Source organism: Carassius gibelio, chromosome B2 (assembly GCF_023724105.1).
Source record: "Carassius gibelio isolate Cgi1373 ecotype wild population from Czech Republic chromosome B2, carGib1.2-hapl.c, whole genome shotgun sequence".
NCBI classification, from domain to species: Eukaryota; Metazoa; Chordata; class Actinopteri; order Cypriniformes; family Cyprinidae; genus Carassius; species Carassius gibelio.
In genome coordinates, this window is record NC_068397.1 from 3,787,060 (window position 1) to 3,808,313 (window position 21,254).

General features: G+C 37.3%; 1 protein-coding gene across 2 annotated transcripts; it reads right to left on the minus strand.

The window, feature by feature from the left end:
• Positions 1-1,935: 1,935 nt before the first annotated feature.
• On the minus strand, positions 1,936-19,678 carry gjc2 (gap junction protein gamma 2). Of its 2 annotated transcripts, none has more exons than XM_052548466.1 (2): positions 19,534-19,678; positions 1,936-4,403 (listed from the first exon to the last, which is right to left on the minus strand). In XM_052548466.1, exon 2 carries the CDS (start codon positions 4,372-4,374, stop codon positions 3,130-3,132), a length of 1,245 nt encoding a protein of 414 aa, XP_052404426.1. In that variant the 5' UTR covers positions 4,375-4,403; positions 19,534-19,678; the 3' UTR covers positions 1,936-3,129. The 2 variants fall into 2 exon arrangements, with proteins under 2 accessions (XP_052404426.1, XP_052404425.1); XM_052548465.1 differs by lacking the exon at positions 19,534-19,678 and adding an exon at positions 8,139-8,738.
• Between the last annotated feature and the right edge of the window lie 1,576 nt (positions 19,679-21,254).

Consider the following 21,254-nt stretch of genomic DNA (forward strand, 5'->3'; position numbering starts at 1 on the left):
TACAGTATATATACTAGTGGGAAAAAATCTCAAACCCAGTCTTGATAAATTAACCCTAGTTATTATTATTCTTAATCATCATAAAACATCAGCAGTAAAGCTGTAATTGGCAAAGGCACATTTTGGAATAGTGATTCTAAAGAAAACTGCTTTGAAATCTTGCTTCTCAAAAGTCCTACCCAAGAATGCTTACAAAATAATACTCACTTTTTTGTTGTTTGTTTCCGTATGAATCAAATCATAAAAATTTAACTTAATTTGCCACCAACACACCAAAACCTAGTTATATCTACTCATAGTTGTTACACCACACAGAGGTAAATTGCATGCGTAATGTTCTTGGAAACCATGGAAAACAAGTTAAATCAAAATCAAAGAAATGCTGCTTTAAGTCACCTTTGCTTCGACAGCCGTGACGGTGTTTACAGAATGACTGATGATTGAGATGCTCTTACCTGACCATCTTTATGAGGATAGTAGGGCTTTTCTGTATTTTTATTTGATGCATAATATAATCAATACCACCCTCTTTGACAAGGAACAAGTACATGCCAAATCATTTAAACTGTTCGTTAATTTTATATGAAATAAAAAAGATTTTAAGTGAATAATGATCTAAATTCACAGAACTGTTTTAGTGCTTCAGGAGACTTGAACTATAACACACAAGTCATATGGATCAATTTTTGAGTCCTATTGAAGCTTGAAAGCCTTAGTCCTCATTCACTGTAATTAAATTTCCTTCTTGCATCTTTAAAATATGCTTTCATAAGACAATGGTACAACTTATACCACTGTAGGCTCAATCCATCATTTTAGTGCCATATAACATAAATGCAAAAATAATCTATAAATGCACATTCATTTTATATGCACATCCATGTTTTTTCTTATAAAGAAGGAACCAAGAAAATCGTCATAATCTTTTTTTTTTTTTTTGACTAATTAATTATTTTGGCATCCCCCACCCAAAAATGCTCTCATCATTTACTTCCCCTTGTACTGTCCTAAATGCGTAGATTTCTTTCTACTGTGGAACACAAACAGAGATTATTAGAGAAATAATTCCTCTCTATAAGTCCATATAATGCAAGTAGATAGGTCTCTCAAAGCTGACACGTTGTAAAAACCCATACGACCCAAATAGATGAACCAATGTCTTCTGAAAGAAAACAATGAACTATAAACCATAGATTCTGGCCAACTCTCAAATGCAGGTTTATAAGTCGAAACTTGCACAAGAAGTGACACAGAAGCACAGAGGACGTCACTTATCACGCAATTTTCATAACAAAATAAAAATCTTTTGATGTCTAAGAGGTGCTTGTACTATAAAAACAAATGCAAGTTTTGTCAGTCCAAAAAAAAACTGTTTTTATTGAAAATAAGCTGCCAAAACAACTTGCTAAAAAATTCCAGATTTTTATTACATAATAGAGATGGATACATCAACACAAGGCTGCCTGAACAGACACTCAAATTCAGTCCTGGAGGGTCGTCACTTCGCACGCAATTGTCACAAAAAAGCCTACATCATGCTTCACAACATGCTGATGTTCACAGTAGGGTGACCGTTAAAGCAATGGTTTTATAGTCTATTAGTATTTTTCTATCATTCTACTTCTGAAGACATTGATTCTTCAATTTGGGAAGTGTGGATTAACATTGTTATATTTTGCATGGATTTAAAAGTGTCAGCCTGCATTATATGGACTCACCAAGAAGGATATTTTCTCTCAAATCTATGTTCGAGTTCCACAGAAGAAAGAAAGTCATCTAGGATGGCATGAAAAGTGAGTAAAGGATGAGAGGTATCCCTGAACCTCAAGCTGCCTCATTTTCTACTGTCTTTTAAGCATCATAAGATACATAGGTACTAAGCAACAATATTAAATGTCACTGATCAGCACAAATAATTCACAATTGACACTGACAATTGGTTCCAATTGTATTTGGCAAGATGTGATGTTATGAAAAATACATAAGCACATTCACTTGTGTCGTGTGAAAGTGCATTTTTAATTAGATAATTTTGATTAATACATTTTTTATAATATATACAGCAAGTATATTTATAGAAGGGTTGCTCTTCATCTGCCATTTGTGATCACATTTTCATCACAATGCATTCTGGGATTGCTTTATCCATAAGATATACAGTGACAGTGACTTTGGTTTGGAACAGAGCCATAGGTTAAGGGGCCGATTACACAACAAGTTTTTACCCCAAAACTTTTCATGCATTTTGCCTGTTCGTTTACACGACAATGACATTTTGGGGACTGAAAACAAATGGTGACGTCATACATGTGTGTAATAAATGTAAGGTATGTAGACATGCGCAGTACATGTCGATTTTAAAGGCAAGCGCGAACAAACATACACAACAATGGCGGAGTATATGGTACTGTTGTTGCTGCTCAAGAGTTTGTTAACGCTTCTTCAGAAAAGTGTGGATTTACTTCACCAACATTACAACCGACAGCAGAGACGTATCAAATACAACATATAATCCTCATTTCCCTACAGTTACTGTTTATTAACAAGGTGACAGCGCCAACTACTGGACTGGCATTCGTAATACAACATTTTTGGCCGCTTTCGCATATATGTTTGACGCAAATCATTTTGAAAACGTTGTTGTGTATACGTGAAACTTTTTAACAACATAAGGGAAAAATTATTTTCCGTTTTTGACTACATCATTGTCGTGTAAATGTAACCTAAAAATAATTAGACAACATAAAGAGGAGAACTTATAGGTCTCACAGTAGATACATGGGGTTGTTCATATATAGTCAAATTAAATAAATGATCCATTAAAGACTCAATTGTTTGACAGACTTCTAATATGGTCAATACACTTGCATGCATTGGAATTTAGAGGAAAGTCACACTTAATATATGTAACATATCTATAAAAGCACATAAGTAATTATTCAGAGGAAGGGAGAACACAGTAAAGCAAGGTAAAGAGTTTCATAAATGAATACTACCCTTCTACAATATATTTATTGTTCAATTTTGTTTAATGTTCAACAGAACTTGGGTACATAATGTTCAGTCATGCCCTCACTAACTAAACAATATGTTTTGGAGGATAATGCATCATGACTAGTCAGATAAGAGTTAAATCCACACAGAAGTCTTTCCGTTTCTTGCTATTGTCCCTGCCTTGTCAGTGCTGGCTTTAGGTCGTGCACCTTGTTTCTCCTGAGCTGTATTGACCCGGTTCTGCTCTGTCAATGTGCCACCAAACACAGGGCTGCTAGCTCTGGAGATATGAGCGTTTTTTGTGTTATATGTCTGAAACGCCATGTCAAGTTGTTCCTGAGCTATTCGTAAATGATGATGCAGTGTAGCCAGGTCAGAGGGAATATTCTCATCAGGACTTGTGCAATGCTGTTCAGGAATCACTCTGGCCATGTTCTGGTCCTGTAGGATGATGCTGTTGGGAATGCGACCTGGTTTGTCAGATTTAACCACCAGGTTGTATCCAGGCGGAGAACTAGAAATGTTCCTGGAGTAAGGGTAGCCATATGGAGGTTGTTGACCATTTCTTCGACGTTTACGAAGAGTGTCACGAAAGGCACCGATCCCCAAGTGGAACATCTCACAAACATTGAGCAGCAGACAAAGACAGCTCACCACGTACATGATGAGTAAAAAGATGGTCTTCTCGGTGGGTCGAGAGACGAAGCAGTCTACTCTGTGCGGGCATGGGATCTTGTTGCAGACATACGAAGGGTTAACGCGGAAGCCGTAAAGGAGATATTGTCCCATGAGGAACCCCACCTCAAAGATGGCACGGGATAAAAGCTGAAGCACATACATCCTCATCAAGCCTTCTTGCATGATCCGACGGCGGCCATCATGCTTCCCTGGATCATTGCATTTGCCCTTGTCTGTCTCTGGTTTGACCTCCTGCTCATCCAACGTGTCTTCTTCATAGATCATTGGCTCGGCGTCGTCTTCCTCCAAGACCTCCTCTAGGTGGTGTCCATTTCTCCACCGACTGTGGCAGTTCCTCTTTTGATAAATCTTGTTCTTGCACCGTTCCTCCTCTGAGTCACGGGCGATCTTATGGATGGCGTAACCCAGATACATGACGGAGGGGGTGGAGATCATGATGATCTGGAACACCCAGAACCGGACGTGTGACAGCGGGGCGAAGGAATCGTAGCATACGTTGTCACAGCCGGGTTGCTTAGTGTTGCAGGTGAACTTTGTCTGCTCATCAGAGTAGATTGACTCACCTCCCACAGCGGTCAGAACGATCCGGAAGATAATTAGCACAGTCAGCCAAACTTTCCCCACAAACGTGGAGTGGTTGTGGATTTCCTCCAACAGTCGAGTGAGAAAGCTCCAACTCATGTTGGTGACAGTAGCTCTTTACTTATGTTCTGCAGATAAAGGAAAATGAGAAATGTAAGCCAAAACAAATAAAAAATTTGACATGCATTCATATATAAAAGATACAAAAAAAAAAAATTACACAAAAGACTTGATTGCCATGACCTGTATTATGCATTTTCATTAACAAAGCAAGAAAGCAAGGAAGAAACTCATAGGTTTGGAACAAGTGGAGGGTGATTAAATGATAACATAATTTTAAATAAAGGCCTAATCTCTTTAGCATAGCATGCACATAACACATAATCACATTTGCTTATATCAAACTTTAGCATTTTTGCTTAGCTTATCCTGTTATATTGGATTCCTTTGTTGCGTAAATAAATATCCTTGCCTCAGCTTCACTCTTTTCTGGACCAACCCGTGACTGGTGTAACTGAAAGAACACCTTTACTTTCCTTTAAAAGCTGAGTGATGTCTGGTGTGTTTGAGGTACTGGAGAATAGACATAATGGGCTGTGCTTTTACATGCAAAATCCTTAAAATAGTCTATCGTAAGTTAAATACATGTAAGAGGTAGAATATTCTTTGTAATAATCAAATTTACTCAAATTTACAAATTTAAGGATGACTGTGAATGATGCACATTACAAACACCTTATACATAATCAATGCCCTTCTCATAGATCTTCCTGAGAACACTTCTTGGATTTTTTGCCAATGGTTTCCTATGGATGAACTTCCTATTGAGTGATTTTTCTGCAGGTAAGGTAACAGGATGTCTGTCACACAATGAAGCATTATTCGCTCTCACTACACACAAATCAAGTCATTTCCGGACTCCGGTTTATTTCAGGTCACAGCTGAATTGTTCCTAAACAAGACCCTAAGGACAAAACTCAAAACTGCAGTCAGAGCTCAGCCCATGGGTCTGTCTGACAAAGATTATTCAGAACATGATCCGACACATAACTGAGTCTTTTTAGCTCTTTTAAAAACAAAGTGATATCATAGTAAACATTATAAAATCATATTAAATAAACAAAAAACAAATATATAAAGACATTTTATATAGTAAACATTCTACTATTTCAAAAATTATCTACAGCACATGTGCATTAAACATGTAATTAATAAAAAAAACTATTTTTGACAGAAAACATTCAGTTATTTGTTAAAACCCAAGCACATTCTAAACATTAGATGCATAAAAAGGCACTTAAACTTTGGGAGGTGCTGCATTATTAATTATTTACTTACTTATTTTGGAAGGTAAGATAAGTTTATAATATTTTATACTATTACATATACTATTAAATTCTATATTTGAAGTGTTCATATACAAAATATGCAAAAAATAAATAAATAATAACATTACAAATGAAGAGTTCAGATGCAAAATCCTCTAAGTACTATCTGAAAATGCTGATTTCAGAAGATAATTCCAGATGGTTGGACTTCATTCTTGAAGTTTTTAACTTGATTTGTTTCATGTTCCAGTTATTCTCTATATTCTGGTTTCACATTGAGTTTTCTTGTTCCTAGTTTTTCAACGCTGAAGTAAGCTATTTTCTGTTTTCTGCAAGAATTATTTTTTAATATGTCTGGTGTGCAACCATCTTAATAAAGTAAAACTGTTTGCACTACAAAGTAGAGTGTTTATAATTATGATGATAAATTCAGACAATGATAAACAATTCCAGTTTGCAATATCAACCAGCATAATGAACTGCTTTTGTACTGCCAAAATAACTGGAAGATGCTGACAGCAAAAGTCCTAAATCCTAATCCTTTGGAATCTATGGATCTGATTTACTATTTACTCTCTTTTTTTCCCGTTGCTTGGGCGAATGGAGAAAATATTGCACAAACAAATTAAAAAGCAATGCAATAATTTATGACTGTGTAACAAACAGTTATCAACAAGTATTATGCAGCTTCATTTCAAAATAACTCGTTTATCATTGTGTTGCACGGGGGTAACTTCACACAATCTGCACCGTGACGTCAAAATCATATTGCATTGTGGTATATAGAGATGTCTGACATGTGTAGACTCACTCCCTCGATCAAAATCAAGGATAAGGATCCAGTTCATTAAAATCTCAACAGAGCGAGTAAGATCAACCCCAAGGGAAGGAGCTTAGAAAACAGCAAATTAGAACATAGATTTACGTGTTTGGAAAGGTTTGCAAAAGAAAAATCAGTTTCTCCCTGGAGTATACGAACTGGCCCCTGTTCGTGTTTTCAACATGCCATTCCCTAATGTGGGATTTGCCTTCTCCCATACCATCTGAACCGGCAGGAATGGCTGCCACAGGCTCACATTGTGTATCTTAGAGGAAAGCAAGGATAACTGGACACAGATGGTACTCACTATTTGTGGAACCTCATAGCCTGAGACACCTCAGGGAAAATAGGTGTTTGGTTGAGTGGATCCTTTCAAAGGAACATGTTAAAAAAAGTGTGGCATCTTTAAATGCAGCTGCTAAAACCTCAGCAGTGATTTGAGTCTGAAATGAAATATTTCGAATTCAGTTTTTCAGGTTGTGTACATGGGGTAAAGAGTAAAGAGGTTGTCATTTATCCAGGTCAGTTAAGGTAAGGTCATGTCGAGTTCAGTTATGGTTATGCATTTCTATTAGTCACTTTTTTGCCACTCAAATCATTATCAATCAATGAGAAATAAGTCCTATTGTTACCACTGCATATTATTTTACATTCAACATTGTTTATGACCTTATTACTTCAGTCTCGTTCCTGGAATCAAATTCTCTTTCCCAGAAGTTAATAACACAGATGAGATTCAGTTGTAAATGTTTAAATATTTCTTAGCACATGGGGCTAAATCTGCAGTTACAGTACTGTGTGCATCTGTTATCTGTTCTGTCCATAAAACTGCGAAACACAGACAAAACTGAAGTAAATCTGCAACGGAAACTTACACAATGTGCAATTAAACACCAATACTGTCACAGCCAATTCAGTGAGGTAAAACACGTGCTGTGTTTGATTTACCATAGAGTTAAGGAAGACAAAATGTCTTAAAACATGCCCAGTGAACAAAATCTGTTGGCAATAGTCTTGTTGATTTGAGCCGTTTTCAAGAAATCAACTTATATTTTTTTATACAGTACAGAGAATGTGTATAAAAACGAATTAAAGGGGTAAGCATTTTGTGATGAAAGCAACATTTATTTTACAAAATGTTGGTAATCTACATTTTTATGTTAATGGTCTGTAGTTATGATACTATAGTACATTTCACACATTTGTTCATATACATTCGAATATGACTGAAATTAAGTCACTTACAACACATACATAATATTCTGCATGGACATCCAAATGAATCAAAGTCTGAAAGCAAGTCGTTTCTTTTACTGTAAACCTGGAATTAAATAAACTAACAATCAGAAAGTTTAATTTGAAAAAAAAAAAATGGATCTGCTGTAGCCTTTATGTGTATATATATATATTATTTTGTATGTATTTTGTATCTGTATTTTGTAGCGCTCATTGCATTGACCTGTGGTTTGGAGTTAAAGGAAGTGTCCTTAATATTAATAGTTAAATTACCAGTAGCCTATATAAAGTTTTATTTATTTATTTATGTATTGTTTTTGTTTTATTACTTATTTATTTTTGACATAAAGAAATTCTAAATACTAAGAACTACTGCATTATAAAATAAATACGTTTAACAGACGAATAATGTTCGTGGGATCTTTAGATCGCTGATATCTTTGGTCTGTCACGCGTGTTATTATGATGAAACTACAGACCTTGGGAAGTTTCGCCGAGGAAACACCTCCAGAAGACGCGCGCTCCATCCGGTCAGAACTTCCCGCCAAACTGCGGTGAGCCCTCAGCGTTCCATCTCAGGTGCGCGCAGTGAAGCAGTCAAAGAAATCGTGATCCATCATCATCATCATCATCATCTAACAGCCGCAGAGATCGCTCCGCATCCCGTGAGCCCATTGTAGACCGCCAGTCAGTCTCATTGACGCCTCACACTCATCACTGACTCTCGCTTGCTCCGTCGGGAGAGGAAGTATAAAGAGAAAGAAAAAACCGCGAGAGAAAGAGTTCCTCGGGCTAATGGCCCTGAATCAAGAGTTTAAACTCCTAGACTGACCGCTGGTGTGTTCCACTTCCAGAACACTTGCCATGGCGCCCTCGCGTGCTGCAATCATAACAGAATCACTTAAATATGCTACAAGAGAAAAGATCAAATGTGTTTATAAAAGCGTGACTGGCTCAGTGTTCTACATGGAGGAACAAAACCTAAACATACTGAACACGAGCAGCTTAATCGCCTACTTTCAGCAAGATTGACTAAATATAAAGCATCTGTGTGCCTGGCATTTGATGCGTGCCATAATATTTAGATGTTATGCCCATGCGAGGAGTAGGAGATGGGATGGAAAGACAAGATCTTCAATGCACCACACGGTGTCTTATCCAACATATTGCTTGGATGTTCTCCAAGGAACACTGTAGCATATTTGGGTTTGGCAGAGGTTCTTATTCTTGATGGTGAGCAGGTCAACCAACTCTGTGTCCAAGTGTATTCTGGCTTGCAAAAATACTGTTTCAATTTAAACAGTTTCCACCAATAATATCTATAAAATATGTTGAGTGTCATGATAGTTTTTAAGAGGTCATCTTGTTAAAGTATTGGAAATCAGAGATAGGCTACATTCAGAAACAGTCTGGAGTAATTGTAAAACCAAAATTCAAGTAGATTTTAGATCATGCTCATGGTATTTGTCAAAATGTAGTTGATTTAGCTGAAAATGTATTTGTCATTGACATGTTATTTCAAATGCTTCATGTGTCTTCCTGTAATATTGCTTGACCCCCATTGTGGATTGTTGGCTGTCAAGCTGGCATTGGAAAAGTGGAGACATTGTTTCGACGGGGTTCAAAATGCATTTTTGGTTTGGATGGATCATAGCAATCTGGAGTGCCTCCAACAAGACAAACATTGACTCTTTATTGGGCTTGATGGCCTCTTTTTTGACCAGTTTGATTTCACTTTATTTTACTGTCCAGCCACCAAGAAGTAGCTTTCTCCAGACACTTTCCATCTCATCTAGGGAGGTTATTGTGTGTCCCATCATTCATGCATCTCAGATTGTTGAACTTTTTCATTAAAGGGGGGGTGAAATGCTCGTTTTCACTCAATATCTTGTTAATCTTGAGTACCTATAGAGTAGTACTGCATCCTTCATAACTCCAAAAAGTCTTTAGTTTTATTATATTCATAAGAGAAAGATAGTCTGTACCGATTTTTCCCGGAAAAACACGAGTGGCTGGAGGCGTGACGTGTGGGCGGAGCTAAAGAATCACGAGCGCCAGTAGGCTTTTGAGTTGAGAGCGTTTGGAAGCTGTGACACCGTGAGGACAAAACCAACCAAAACAAACCACGACTAACAGTCAGATTCAGCGTATATTTATGATCCAGAATCAGATCAAGAGCAGCATCAGAAATCATTCTCTATGTGGTATGTACTGAAACTGTATATATTTGCTTAGCGGTTTTGGAAAATGACTAAGTTCCACTTTGTCGTCTTTTTTTTTTAAGCTGTACATGTGGAAAGTGCAGTTTGATGACAACATCGCATGTTGTTTACTTGATGTGCTTAAGCGCCGATAGCTAAGTTAACAACACAGAGATATTTGAAGCAGTTTTACTCACCGCATGCGGTTCCAACACACAATCCTGACCCTTTTTCGTTGGGACTGCATTATCCTTAAGAAATAAATGATGTGCAAATCCGGCGTCAAACTGGGCCTTGTTTGTAAAACAAGCATCTTCGAAATGCAGGGAACAAACAAACACTTTCACAACTCCGTTGATGCTCTGTAAAAATAAACTCCATCCACTGGTCCCTTAATGCTGTTTCTCTTTTGGTAATCTGTGCAGGGTTGTCTTGCCCTGGCAACCAAAAACTCACTCGTTTTGTGACATTTTGCGACCCTCTCGCTCTGATCAGTGAAATGTCTGTGCTCAGCCTCGCTATACGGGAGCGCGCTCTTCCGGCAGAAGTGCCCTAGGACCCATATAAGGAAATTCCGCTCCATCTAACGTCACACAGAGCCATACTCGAAAAAAACTTTCCGAAACATGTGACAAACCGGAAGTAGTATTTTTGGAACAGAAACATACAACTTAATTTTTGAAACTTTGTCCATGTTTAGCATGGGAATCCAACTCTTTAACAGTGTAAAAAACTCAGTATGCATGAAATAGCATTTCACCCCCCCTTTAAGATGCAATACTTGCATCATCTAATTGATTTCCATGCATGGGCATTTAAACATATTTTAATTTATTTAAGGTAATTAATTATCTTATTAAATGCCTTTGTGTTTTATTTTAGGTCAAATGTTTATTTGATTATTTATTCAATCAGTCAGAATACTGTAGGCTGTTACCAATACAATTTTTCAACATCAGCAGAAGTCACACTGCAAAGGTGGTAATGAAAGTAATGAAATCATCACCCTCAGTTATTTCCTCAGATATTGTAATAATGATTTTTAATGTTGATTAATAGAACACATTAAAAATTGCCACATCTGTGAGAAAACTGCGTGTCATATTATAGTTGACTGCATAGACAAACTAAACTGAGAACTGTTTATGATGTAGATTATTGCTTTTATGTATTAAAATAGCAAGACTTCTCATATCCTGTAATCTTAGTAGTATGAAGAACAAAACAGTTATTCAAACTGGGAATAAAGTTAGCAATGAACATTCCCATTCCCTGAAGCAGTCAATGATTTTAATCATGACTTGTGTGGGCATATTTTGGTGCCATTATTTCCCCGTTCCCTGCTTATTTCGAACCCTGCAGAGAACGAAAATTGTATATATTCTGTGTCTGACTATACTTGAAAAAAATATATATGATCATGTGAATATATAATAGTTGTACTTTAGAGCACAACAGAAATTATGCAGTATTAATGATCTGAATAAACATGTAACTAAAAAAATGATTATTCAGAACTTGAATGCAGAAAGATGGAGATGAACCTTAATATCTTTGTGTTATATAATGGTTTTAATTTGTTAAACTCATCACAGCTCTGCAGAAGAAAGGCTGTTGTCTAGAGGGAGTGCCTTACGATCTCATTCGCTGTATACGTGCCATGACAGAGCACTGTATGTTCAGTGAGCAGAAAACTATCAGTGGACTTCCATGGACGTGTGTTTTGAAGCCTGATGTGCAGGACTCATTCAGATGGGCTCTTGGCCTCCATCCTCCAGAGGCCATGCCACTCTGACCACTTCCATGACAGAACACATTGCAAATTGCATTAAACCCTTCATTGGTCATTCTCAAGATGAGTGTCTGCTAAAACTTCATAGCCATTTAGGTACAGCACCCATTCATGTCACCCGTTCTAGGGATGCAACCAAGTCATGTGCCATGCATTGCTCCAAAATCTGTAGGACTTCAAAAATGTAAGCAAAAGCATCCATATGCAATAACTTAAATACTTAAAATCAATAAGCAATCACCAATCATCATAAAAAAAAGAACATACATTGTATGCAAATATGTATTCTGCACATGTCTGTGGTTTATCATGATCAGAGGAGACATGTGCTAGATATCCTGGTCAATCTGTACTTATAAAAAAACTAAATGAACTCTTATTCCTAAATAAATAGAAATCTGGGAAAACTCATAATTTGCACACTCTCTAAACCTGATTGACTTTCTCTCTCTCGTGTATAACACAAAAGCTGAATTTTTGTAATGAAATGGAGACTGGAGCTGTCAAGCTTCAAAATGACTAAGCAAGCACCATTAAAACAGCATAAAAGTGGTCCATCAATGACACAGTATGCACTGATTCACCATTTTCATCTGGAATCTATAATGAACATAACCTTAACTGTCAAGTATACATTCATGACATGATCTTTATGTATTGTAAAAGTGGTGCTCAACAGCTTTTAATCGACACAGTCTCCGATAAATGGTGGTGAATGTAATGATTCATTAAATTTGAAATATATTTAAAGAAACATTAATTTAAAGCGATCTACTGTCTTACAACATTATGGTTAGTATTACTGTATTTGTCAGGGACATCATTTCATGCATGAAAACCAAATTTAAATGGTCACTTTAACTAGTTTCAGTAGTGGGTGGGCAACATCGTCTGTCCTCAAAGCTTTGGTTGCTTTCTTCAATCAGAATGATGCAGCTGGACTGACAGGTGAAGTGAGCAACCAATATTTTCTCTTTCTAACGTCAACTTTAGTTTCTCCAAAAATCTTAAATTCATGGGGATGGTCCCAGGTCACAGATGTCAGGGTTTATGTAATAAATCAAGTTCAACTGAGAAGTGGCCTCAGAGAAACACTGACAGAAACCCCCATCTAAACAACAAGCATGTTTCTCCAAAGCCTGTCCAAAGAACCGCTATCATATACTGACTCTCCCTCTGTCACACACACACACACACACACACACACACTGGGAGGACCCATCAGCTAGTGTGGCAGGCTAACCTATCGGCAGTTTCTGTTGTGGCAGTCTCATTTGGTTACATCTCATCATTGAGCCAGGCTTAGGGCTGCCTTTGGGTCAATGCCACTTACAGAGAGTTTGATGAAAACATGAATCTACTGAGATGACTTAGAACAACTGCCCAAAGGTTCATGCCAACATTGCCAAAGAAACTTCCCTGAGAAGTCTGAAGTGTCTCGTGCGGCTAGCACTATATTCAAGTGCAGAAGGACTTTGCTGGAACATCACACAAATGACAAGATCATGTATATCTACTGCTGCACGCTGTGAAGAGGCTGTACAGAGTTACAAACACATTCCCTTATCCAAGATCAGTGCGCTCACACTTAAACCGGTCAGTTGTTTGAAGACAAAACTGTAAAAATTATAGATCAAACTTAAATACAAAAAAAAATTATAAATCTGTAATCTGGAAAATCAGTAATTCAAAGCGTAGCTGCTGAAAGAAAAAACGTTTCTGTCTGTTCAGTAAATCATGAAGTGCTTCACTTTTATTGCAGAGAAGAGTATAAATTGTAATCTTTTCTGGATTGAAATGGTGTTTTCCTGGATCCGAATCTTTTTTCCATTTCCTTCAGTCCAGCTGAAGTTGAAAACAGTATTTCACAAACAGCAGTTTGACAGACGGACCGTTCTGTTCTCCATGGCTAGGTCACAGATAAATACCTGCATTGAATAATAAAAACAAAAATAAATAATAGCTTTAATAGATAAAAACTTTGACATATTCTGAAGAAAAACGTCTCACTGGCACAGGTTTACCGTGTTATAAGCCATTTCTATTCAGTTTCTTATTTTTTTTCTGAGTTTTTTTTAGCATGTCTGTATTTAATATTTTGGTCTCTAATTGGCTTTGTTTTTTTTCTTTCATTATAAGTCCATGGATTTGAAAGTGAACCCAGACACCAGAACATGTGGAGCTTACAGCTGTTGCATGCATGCCAACACAATCATAGACACTGCGCTCGTCGTATGGAATAGTTTTTAACACTCCACTTCAGCAAGCCTGGGGTTATTTCTCATTCACATGATCTTGTCAAAATTTTCCATGTCATGCAGGGTGTGAGGCGAAGCCTACGGACTCTTCTTCACTCCCGGGGTCGCCAGTGTTGTAATAGCAAACGGAGAGCCAGATCTCTTCCTCAGAGGCGTTCTGGGTGAACTTAGCCAACTCACACACCCCAGGCCTCCTCACTTCAGCTCTGACAGCAATAATTACTCTCACGAGTGATATCTCAGGCGATCATATATAGCATGACTGACATGAGAAGAAGATATGTGCATAATTTATGCAATGATGATGCTTCTGCGATACTGATAAACACACTGACATGCATGCTGGTCTCACAATATTTCTGGTTCTGTCAGGTGGCTGTTATCCTGTAATCAGATGTTTTGTGCTCTGGAAAGTAGCCGACATATATCTGTTTTGGAACTGGAATTTAGAAGATGACATCATGTCACTGGTAACATCCCCCGATTCCATTAAAGTATTCTATTATCACTTAAAAGGGTTACTTCACCCCAAAATGAAATTCCTGTCATTAATTACTCACCCTAGTGTTGTTTCAAACCCGTAAGTTCATCTTCGGAGCACAAATTAAGATATTTTTAGGTTAGTTAGATTTGTTGTCTTTCATCACATACTTCAATAGTATCTGAATTTGCTGCTGTGGTATTTTTGGAGACCACTAGATGGCAGGACTGTGAAATGTAGTGTACCCCTGCGTACACCATGAGCTTAGAGTGACTTTGCTTTCTATCCATTTAAATAAGTGTTCATGTAGAAAGATCCATAACCCAAAAAATGAAGTATTCAGTTGTAATGAATTAGTTAAATGAAGACAAAATGTGTGAGCGAATAATAGTGTGACCTGTGCAGTAGAATTTCTCATCGACAAATTATATATAATTAAATATATTAATTTTGCACTCATTAGAAAATTCAAATGATGGACCCTCAAGAAGTGTTATGCCATTATGTCAGTGGTATCAAAAGCTCATTGGCCTTTGCTTGCTTCATCACTAGTTGCAGCCCGATTGTGGATTATGGATTGTGACCAATGTTTTTAAAATGATAAAATCTAGACTAATGAAATATCCAAATTACAAATGCATTTACAATTATGATTAATTTAAACAGAGTCTCAGCCTTTTGAGATCTAATTTGAATTAAAGCCTAATTAAATTTATAATTGGGTTCAAATATATTTGATTAGATTTTAATTATTTTAAAATACAGCTTCCAAAAGCACAATATTTACTTGCAGGAAACCTTCACCCAATCTGTAGGTGGTGATTGTATGCAAACAAGAAATGCTGATATAAACCCTCTCTTGCAGACGCAGGAGCTAATCCAAATAAAGTTGAGCATTTTAACTTGGGTCAGAAGCCTCATATTGTTAAATGTTATATCTATAAATAAAGTTTATAGAATATACAGTAAATTCCTCATGTGTACAGTGTCCTTGAATATTAGGGTGTAGGCTACATTTAATGATGTATGAATGATGTATAAATGTTATTGCATGAGATACAAAATACAGTATTGGTTTTAAAACGGGCACATTTTCAAGCAAACATATCTGATAATTAATAGTTTGCTAATGTGAGGCTTTCAATAACGGATGGTCAATAACTGATGCAATGCCATGCAACCAGCAGCGGCTCCTGACCGTAAATTTAGGTGGGGCAGATTCTGGGTCGTAGCGATAATATGAAAAACATTTTGTAAGCTTTATCTCTGAACACACAGGGACAATATTTCAACAGAGATGTCCTTGCTTTATCAAATATATATGCCTTGGTGAAAATAAATGCATGGGATTGTAATATATATACTGCTTACTTTACGACTTAAGATAGTCTAGAATAGTCCCAAAAAAGTGTGTATGTATATATATATATATATATACAGTATTGTTCAAAATAATAGCAGTACAATGTGACTAACCAGAATAATCAAGGTTTTTAGTATATTTTTTATTGCTACGTGGCAAACAAGTTACCAGTAGGTTCAGTAGATTGTCAGAAAACAAACAAGACCCAGCATTCATGATATGCACGCTCTTAAGGCTGTGCAATTGGGCAATTAGTTGAAAGGGGTGTGTTCAAAAAAATAGCAGTGTCTACCTTTGACTGTACAAACTCAAAACTATTTTGTACAAACATTTTTTTTTTCTGGGATTTAGCAATCCTGTGAATCACTAAACTAATATTTAGTTGTATGACCACAGTTTTTTAAAACTGCTTGACATCTGTGTGGCATGGAGTCAACCAACTTGTGGCACCTCTCAGCTGTTATTCCACTCCATGATTCTTTAACAACATTCCACAATTCATTCACATTTCTTGGTTTTGCTTCAGAAACAGCATTTTTGATATCACCCCACAAGTTCTCAATTGGATTAAGGTCTGGAGATTGGGCTGGCCACTCCATAACATTAATTTTGTTGGTTTGGAACCAAGACTTTGCCCGTTTACTAGTGTGTTTTGGGTCATTGTCTTGTTGAAACAACCATTTCAAGGGCATGTCCTCTTCAGCATAGGGCAACATGACCTCTTCAAGTATTTTAACATATGCAAACTGATCCATGATCCCTGGTATGCGATAAATAGGCCCAACACCATAGTAGGAGAAACATGCCCATATCATGATGCTTGCACCTCCATGCTTCACTGTCTTCACTGTGTACTGTGGCTTGAATTCAGAGTTTGGGGGTCGTCTCACAAACTGCCTGTGGCCCTTGGACCCAAAAAGAACAATTTTACTCTCATCAGTCCACAAAATGTTCCTCCATTTCTCTTTAGGCCAGTTGATGTGTTCTTTGGCAAATTGTAACCTCTTCTGCACATGCCTTTTTTTTAACAGAGGGACTTTGCGGGGGATTCTTGGAAATAGATTAGCTTCACACAGACGTCTTCTAACTGTCACAGTACTTACAGGTAACTCCAGACTGTCTTTGATCATCCTGGAGGTGATCATTGGCTGAGCCTTTGCCATTCTGGTTATTCTTCTATCCATTTTGATGGTTGTCTTCCGTTTTCTTCCACGTCTCTCTGGTTTTGCTCTCCATTTTAAGGCATTGGAGATCATTTTAGCTGAAAAGCCTATCATTTTTTGCACCTCTTTATAGGTTTTCCCCTCTCTAATCAACTTTTTAATCAAAGTACGCTGTTCTTCTGAACAATGTCTTGAACGACCCATTTTCCACACTGCTATTTTTTTGAACACACCCCTTTCAACTAATTCAACTAATTGCCCAATTGCACAGCCTTAAGAGCGTGCATATCATGAATGCTGGGTCTCATTTGTTTTCTGAGAATCTACTGAACCTACTGGTAACTTGTTTGCCACGTAGCAATAAAAAAATATACGAAAAACCTTGATTATTCTGGTTAGTCACATTGTACTGCTATTATTTTGAACAATACTGTATATATATATATATATATATATATATAGCCAACACTGAACCCCCAGGACAGTGATCCTGATTAAGCTTGCATTCAACATTACTCTTAAAAGCATAGAGCCATCTAATAGAGGGGGTCTCTTGCATTCAAAATGGTTTTGGCAAGCAAATAAGCACACATGAGCCAGAATGCCTATCCCCAGAGTCAAAAACAATTGGGTGCATTATATTTTGAGATTTAACTCTGAGAACAACGAATGAGAGACATAAAGATATAAATGCCACTTATGTCACTAAAACCAAGTATAACACTAATAATAAGCATTGACATGACATCTGAATACAGAGAGGACTGCTTCAACAGCAACACTGCTTTCTAAGGTGAGAAGAGCTAACATTATCAGGCTAATAAAGAAAAGAAAAGAAAACTGAAGTCAGAACCCCTGGGCACAGAAATGGCATCTTAAATGCTAAAACTCATTTAGAGTAGAAATTGAATTCACTAGAAGTTCAACAAGCAATGAAATATCAACCACAAGGGAACACACCACTTTAACACCTCTCTGAACCTGCTTGTGGACACCCTGAGAATCACTGCTCTCCATAAGCCTCAAAAAAAAACCCTGCTTGTAATAGCCAAAGTATACCTCTTTCAGGGAACGTTTCCCAGTTAGCATTCCCAACCCCAATAAAAGAACAGTAAAAGCTCTGTTGTGTTTCCAATGATATTAAGTGCTCATTAGACATCCAAACAGTGAGAATGATTTTGCTCTGTTAGAATGTTTGAGTGAATATCTGTTTTGCAATCTGGTCACAGTCAAGTGCATGACCCTCATGTTTGTGCCTGGCTCTGTCATGGATCCAGACCACACAGGAAGCAGAAGAGAACCGCTGCTGTTACAGTCTGGTCTCTGTTTTGGGGTACATTTGCACAATGTACTCAAAACAGTACATTGAAGTGTTTCCTTTGCATTTAAAGTGTTGCGTACAGAGAACAGCACTGTCAAAACCATTCCCTTTCACAAGGAAATGCAAAAACGACTACAAATGCTTTATTATGCATGCCAGGCCAGTAGTTGGCGATGTTGATGTCCCTTTGTAACGAAACACTACACGCATACACACTTGCTGTACCTATATACTGAACATGTAATAAGCAATGCATATGACATCATTTTCAAACCAAATACATGAGACACATTTTCAAAAGTTTGCATTTTCAGGTCCCCAAAATGCTGTTGCTGTGTAAATAAACAGCCAAAAATGCATAAAAAGTTTTAAATCAAAAACGCTGCTGTGTAAAAACCCCCTTAGTTACTTGTAGAATCCCAGTAAGACAATGCTGACTAAACTGTGCTTTTTATATTATTTTTAGAATAGGCAAAAAGGCACAGAATAACACTGGATAGGTACCTTTGTGCCCCACATGAGTAAATGACTCTTTGGTCAGTCAGTTCACAGAACGAGATCACCGATGTAGGTCAAAGATTTGGCTGCAACAGTAAAGAGCCCTTAAAAAACACTTGCTGCACACACTAGAGATTTACACTCAAGTGCACTTCGATCTGAACAATTGGGGTTACTTTAGGTAAAAATGTGGCATTAACCACAAGCATTTAAATTAACTTTATTACATGACATGAACTTATTTTTATAAGGCTGTCAACAATGTGAAACTGTATTGTGCAGTATTAAATGGCTGAAATGTTGTCTTGCCATAGGTTTTGCCATATTTTATTTTTCAAGTTTTTTTTTTTTTTTGTCTGTTAACATTATTTTGTTTTGAGTAATGATTTTTTTTTTTTTTTTACGGTTTGATTTTCAGCACTTTTTTTCCAACTTCTGCACAGTTAAAAGACTTTGCAATGGCCTCTGCTTACACCATTTTGATAACATAATTTAGATTGCAGATTTTACAGAAATTGCAGATTGCAGTGACTTGGAACGCTGCTTATACGACTTTTAGTTTGGAAGACAGATTGTGATCTGAGAAACATACATTGCGATGTAGCAACAAATATGAGATTTTGCATAAAATTAAAGAAATTGTGCTGATTATTTGACACTGGTTTACAGTGAAATCATGTTCAATTAAAATTATTCAGCAATGTATAAAATTAAAAACAATAATACACTTCCAAGAGCATGCAGATAAAACCACCCAAACACTAACAAATGACAAACACACTGAAGAGATCACCTACCACTCCATAGCAGATCTCTTCACCAAGTCTTTGAAGAATCAGCTGGAACTGATCACGAACCCACAACCTTTGACACTATCGCACCAGTGAGAAGTAAAGAGACACAATGGATCATTTTCTCTCAAAGCCATTCACCACCAAGTACAGGCAGTGACCCTCAGGAGCAACACTACACACAAATAGAGCCATTGTTCTCCCTTCTGTTTGTATGTCTCTTTTATTGTGGTTTCCGACGTGATTCAGTCAGAGAGATTAGTCAACTCTTTCTAAGTCTAACCCATTTTCATTTTTTTCTAGATTTTAAAATATAAAATTGCTGCCCAGGCAATGGAGATATACAGTAAAAGACATCAAATCTAAATATGATAGTGTTTCAGTGGCATTAGAAAGTCTCCTATCACAGCTAATCATAAGCATACGGTGTGTTTTTCACACTGGAGCCAATGTGGGATGCTGGTTTTGCTTATGCATTAAGCATGTTAAAGGAAAACACCACAATTTTTTCCATATTCCACTATGTTCTTCCCTCAACTTAGACGAGTGGATGCATTCCTCTCCCATCTCAGGGAGACGGGGAGAGGGAGGGGAGTTTTCAAAAGTGATGATATCACTAAACCGAGGTCGAAGTGCTGCAACCTGCTCTTCCTCCATACATTATAATGATATTTTTTTATCTGCTTAGGAAATTGCCACTGTTTATTTTGTAACATCATACTTACTTGTGTAATTACTCATGTAAAAGTCTTTAAATAGGGAAAACATGAAAGTGTTTGGTGGCTTCTATTAGGTTCGCCTCACCGCTCCCGGCCAGAGCCGGATTATCCATAAGGGCACTTGGGCCACCAACTGTTCACAACAACTAGGGGAGCACCACATGACACAAGCTTTAAAAATATTTTTCGTAAATGTTAATGAATTACATTTGAGAAATGACCTTAATTATGTCTGATGGGGGGGGGGGCTTTTGAGGTACCACACTGTCTTAATACAGCCCTGCTCCCGGCCTGCGAGGGGTAATGGGAGTATGTGATGAATGGGGGCGGGGCTGTGGGAACAGAACAAGGCCAGTGCAGTGAATCCACTCACAGGTCTTGAGTCCCACGGAGGAGCCCTGGAAGGATAAAAAAGAGGAGCGACAAAGAGTGAAAAACGAGAGAGGCCTGGATTTTATTTTGTGCTTTGGTTCTTGTTGTTGGTGCACAACAGTCATCTGTGAGGGGCTGTTGCACTATTTTGTGGTTGTCTTATTATTAAAGTTTTATTAAAATGTTTGCCAGTTCCCGCCTCATTCTTCCCGTAATATGAACACTGTTACAGTATTTACTTACTAGAAGCTTTTATCCAAAGCGACAAATGAGGAAAACAACTATAGCTCTGTTCAGAGCTTGTTCTTGTGAGTGTCAATGAAGTTTATTCTTCTGTTTTTATGACTGAGTCTTTTTACCATTGTTGGGTAACAGACCTGTGTGTCGTTATTAGGGATGATATTTTGCTGATCCCTGCATTGCTACATTAGAGAAACAAAAGAGCCCATTTTTCATTGGTCTTTCAACAGAGAGAGTACAGTGTGCTGGTAAACCAGCTTCTAACAAGAAATTATTGTGTGTTATCAACGATTTTCTTTTCCAGGAAACTTCCTGCCTACAAAAACTGACCTGGACATGGTTCCTTCCTGTTTAACAGAATAAACAAGATCTCATACGGTATTCCACTCCCAGAAA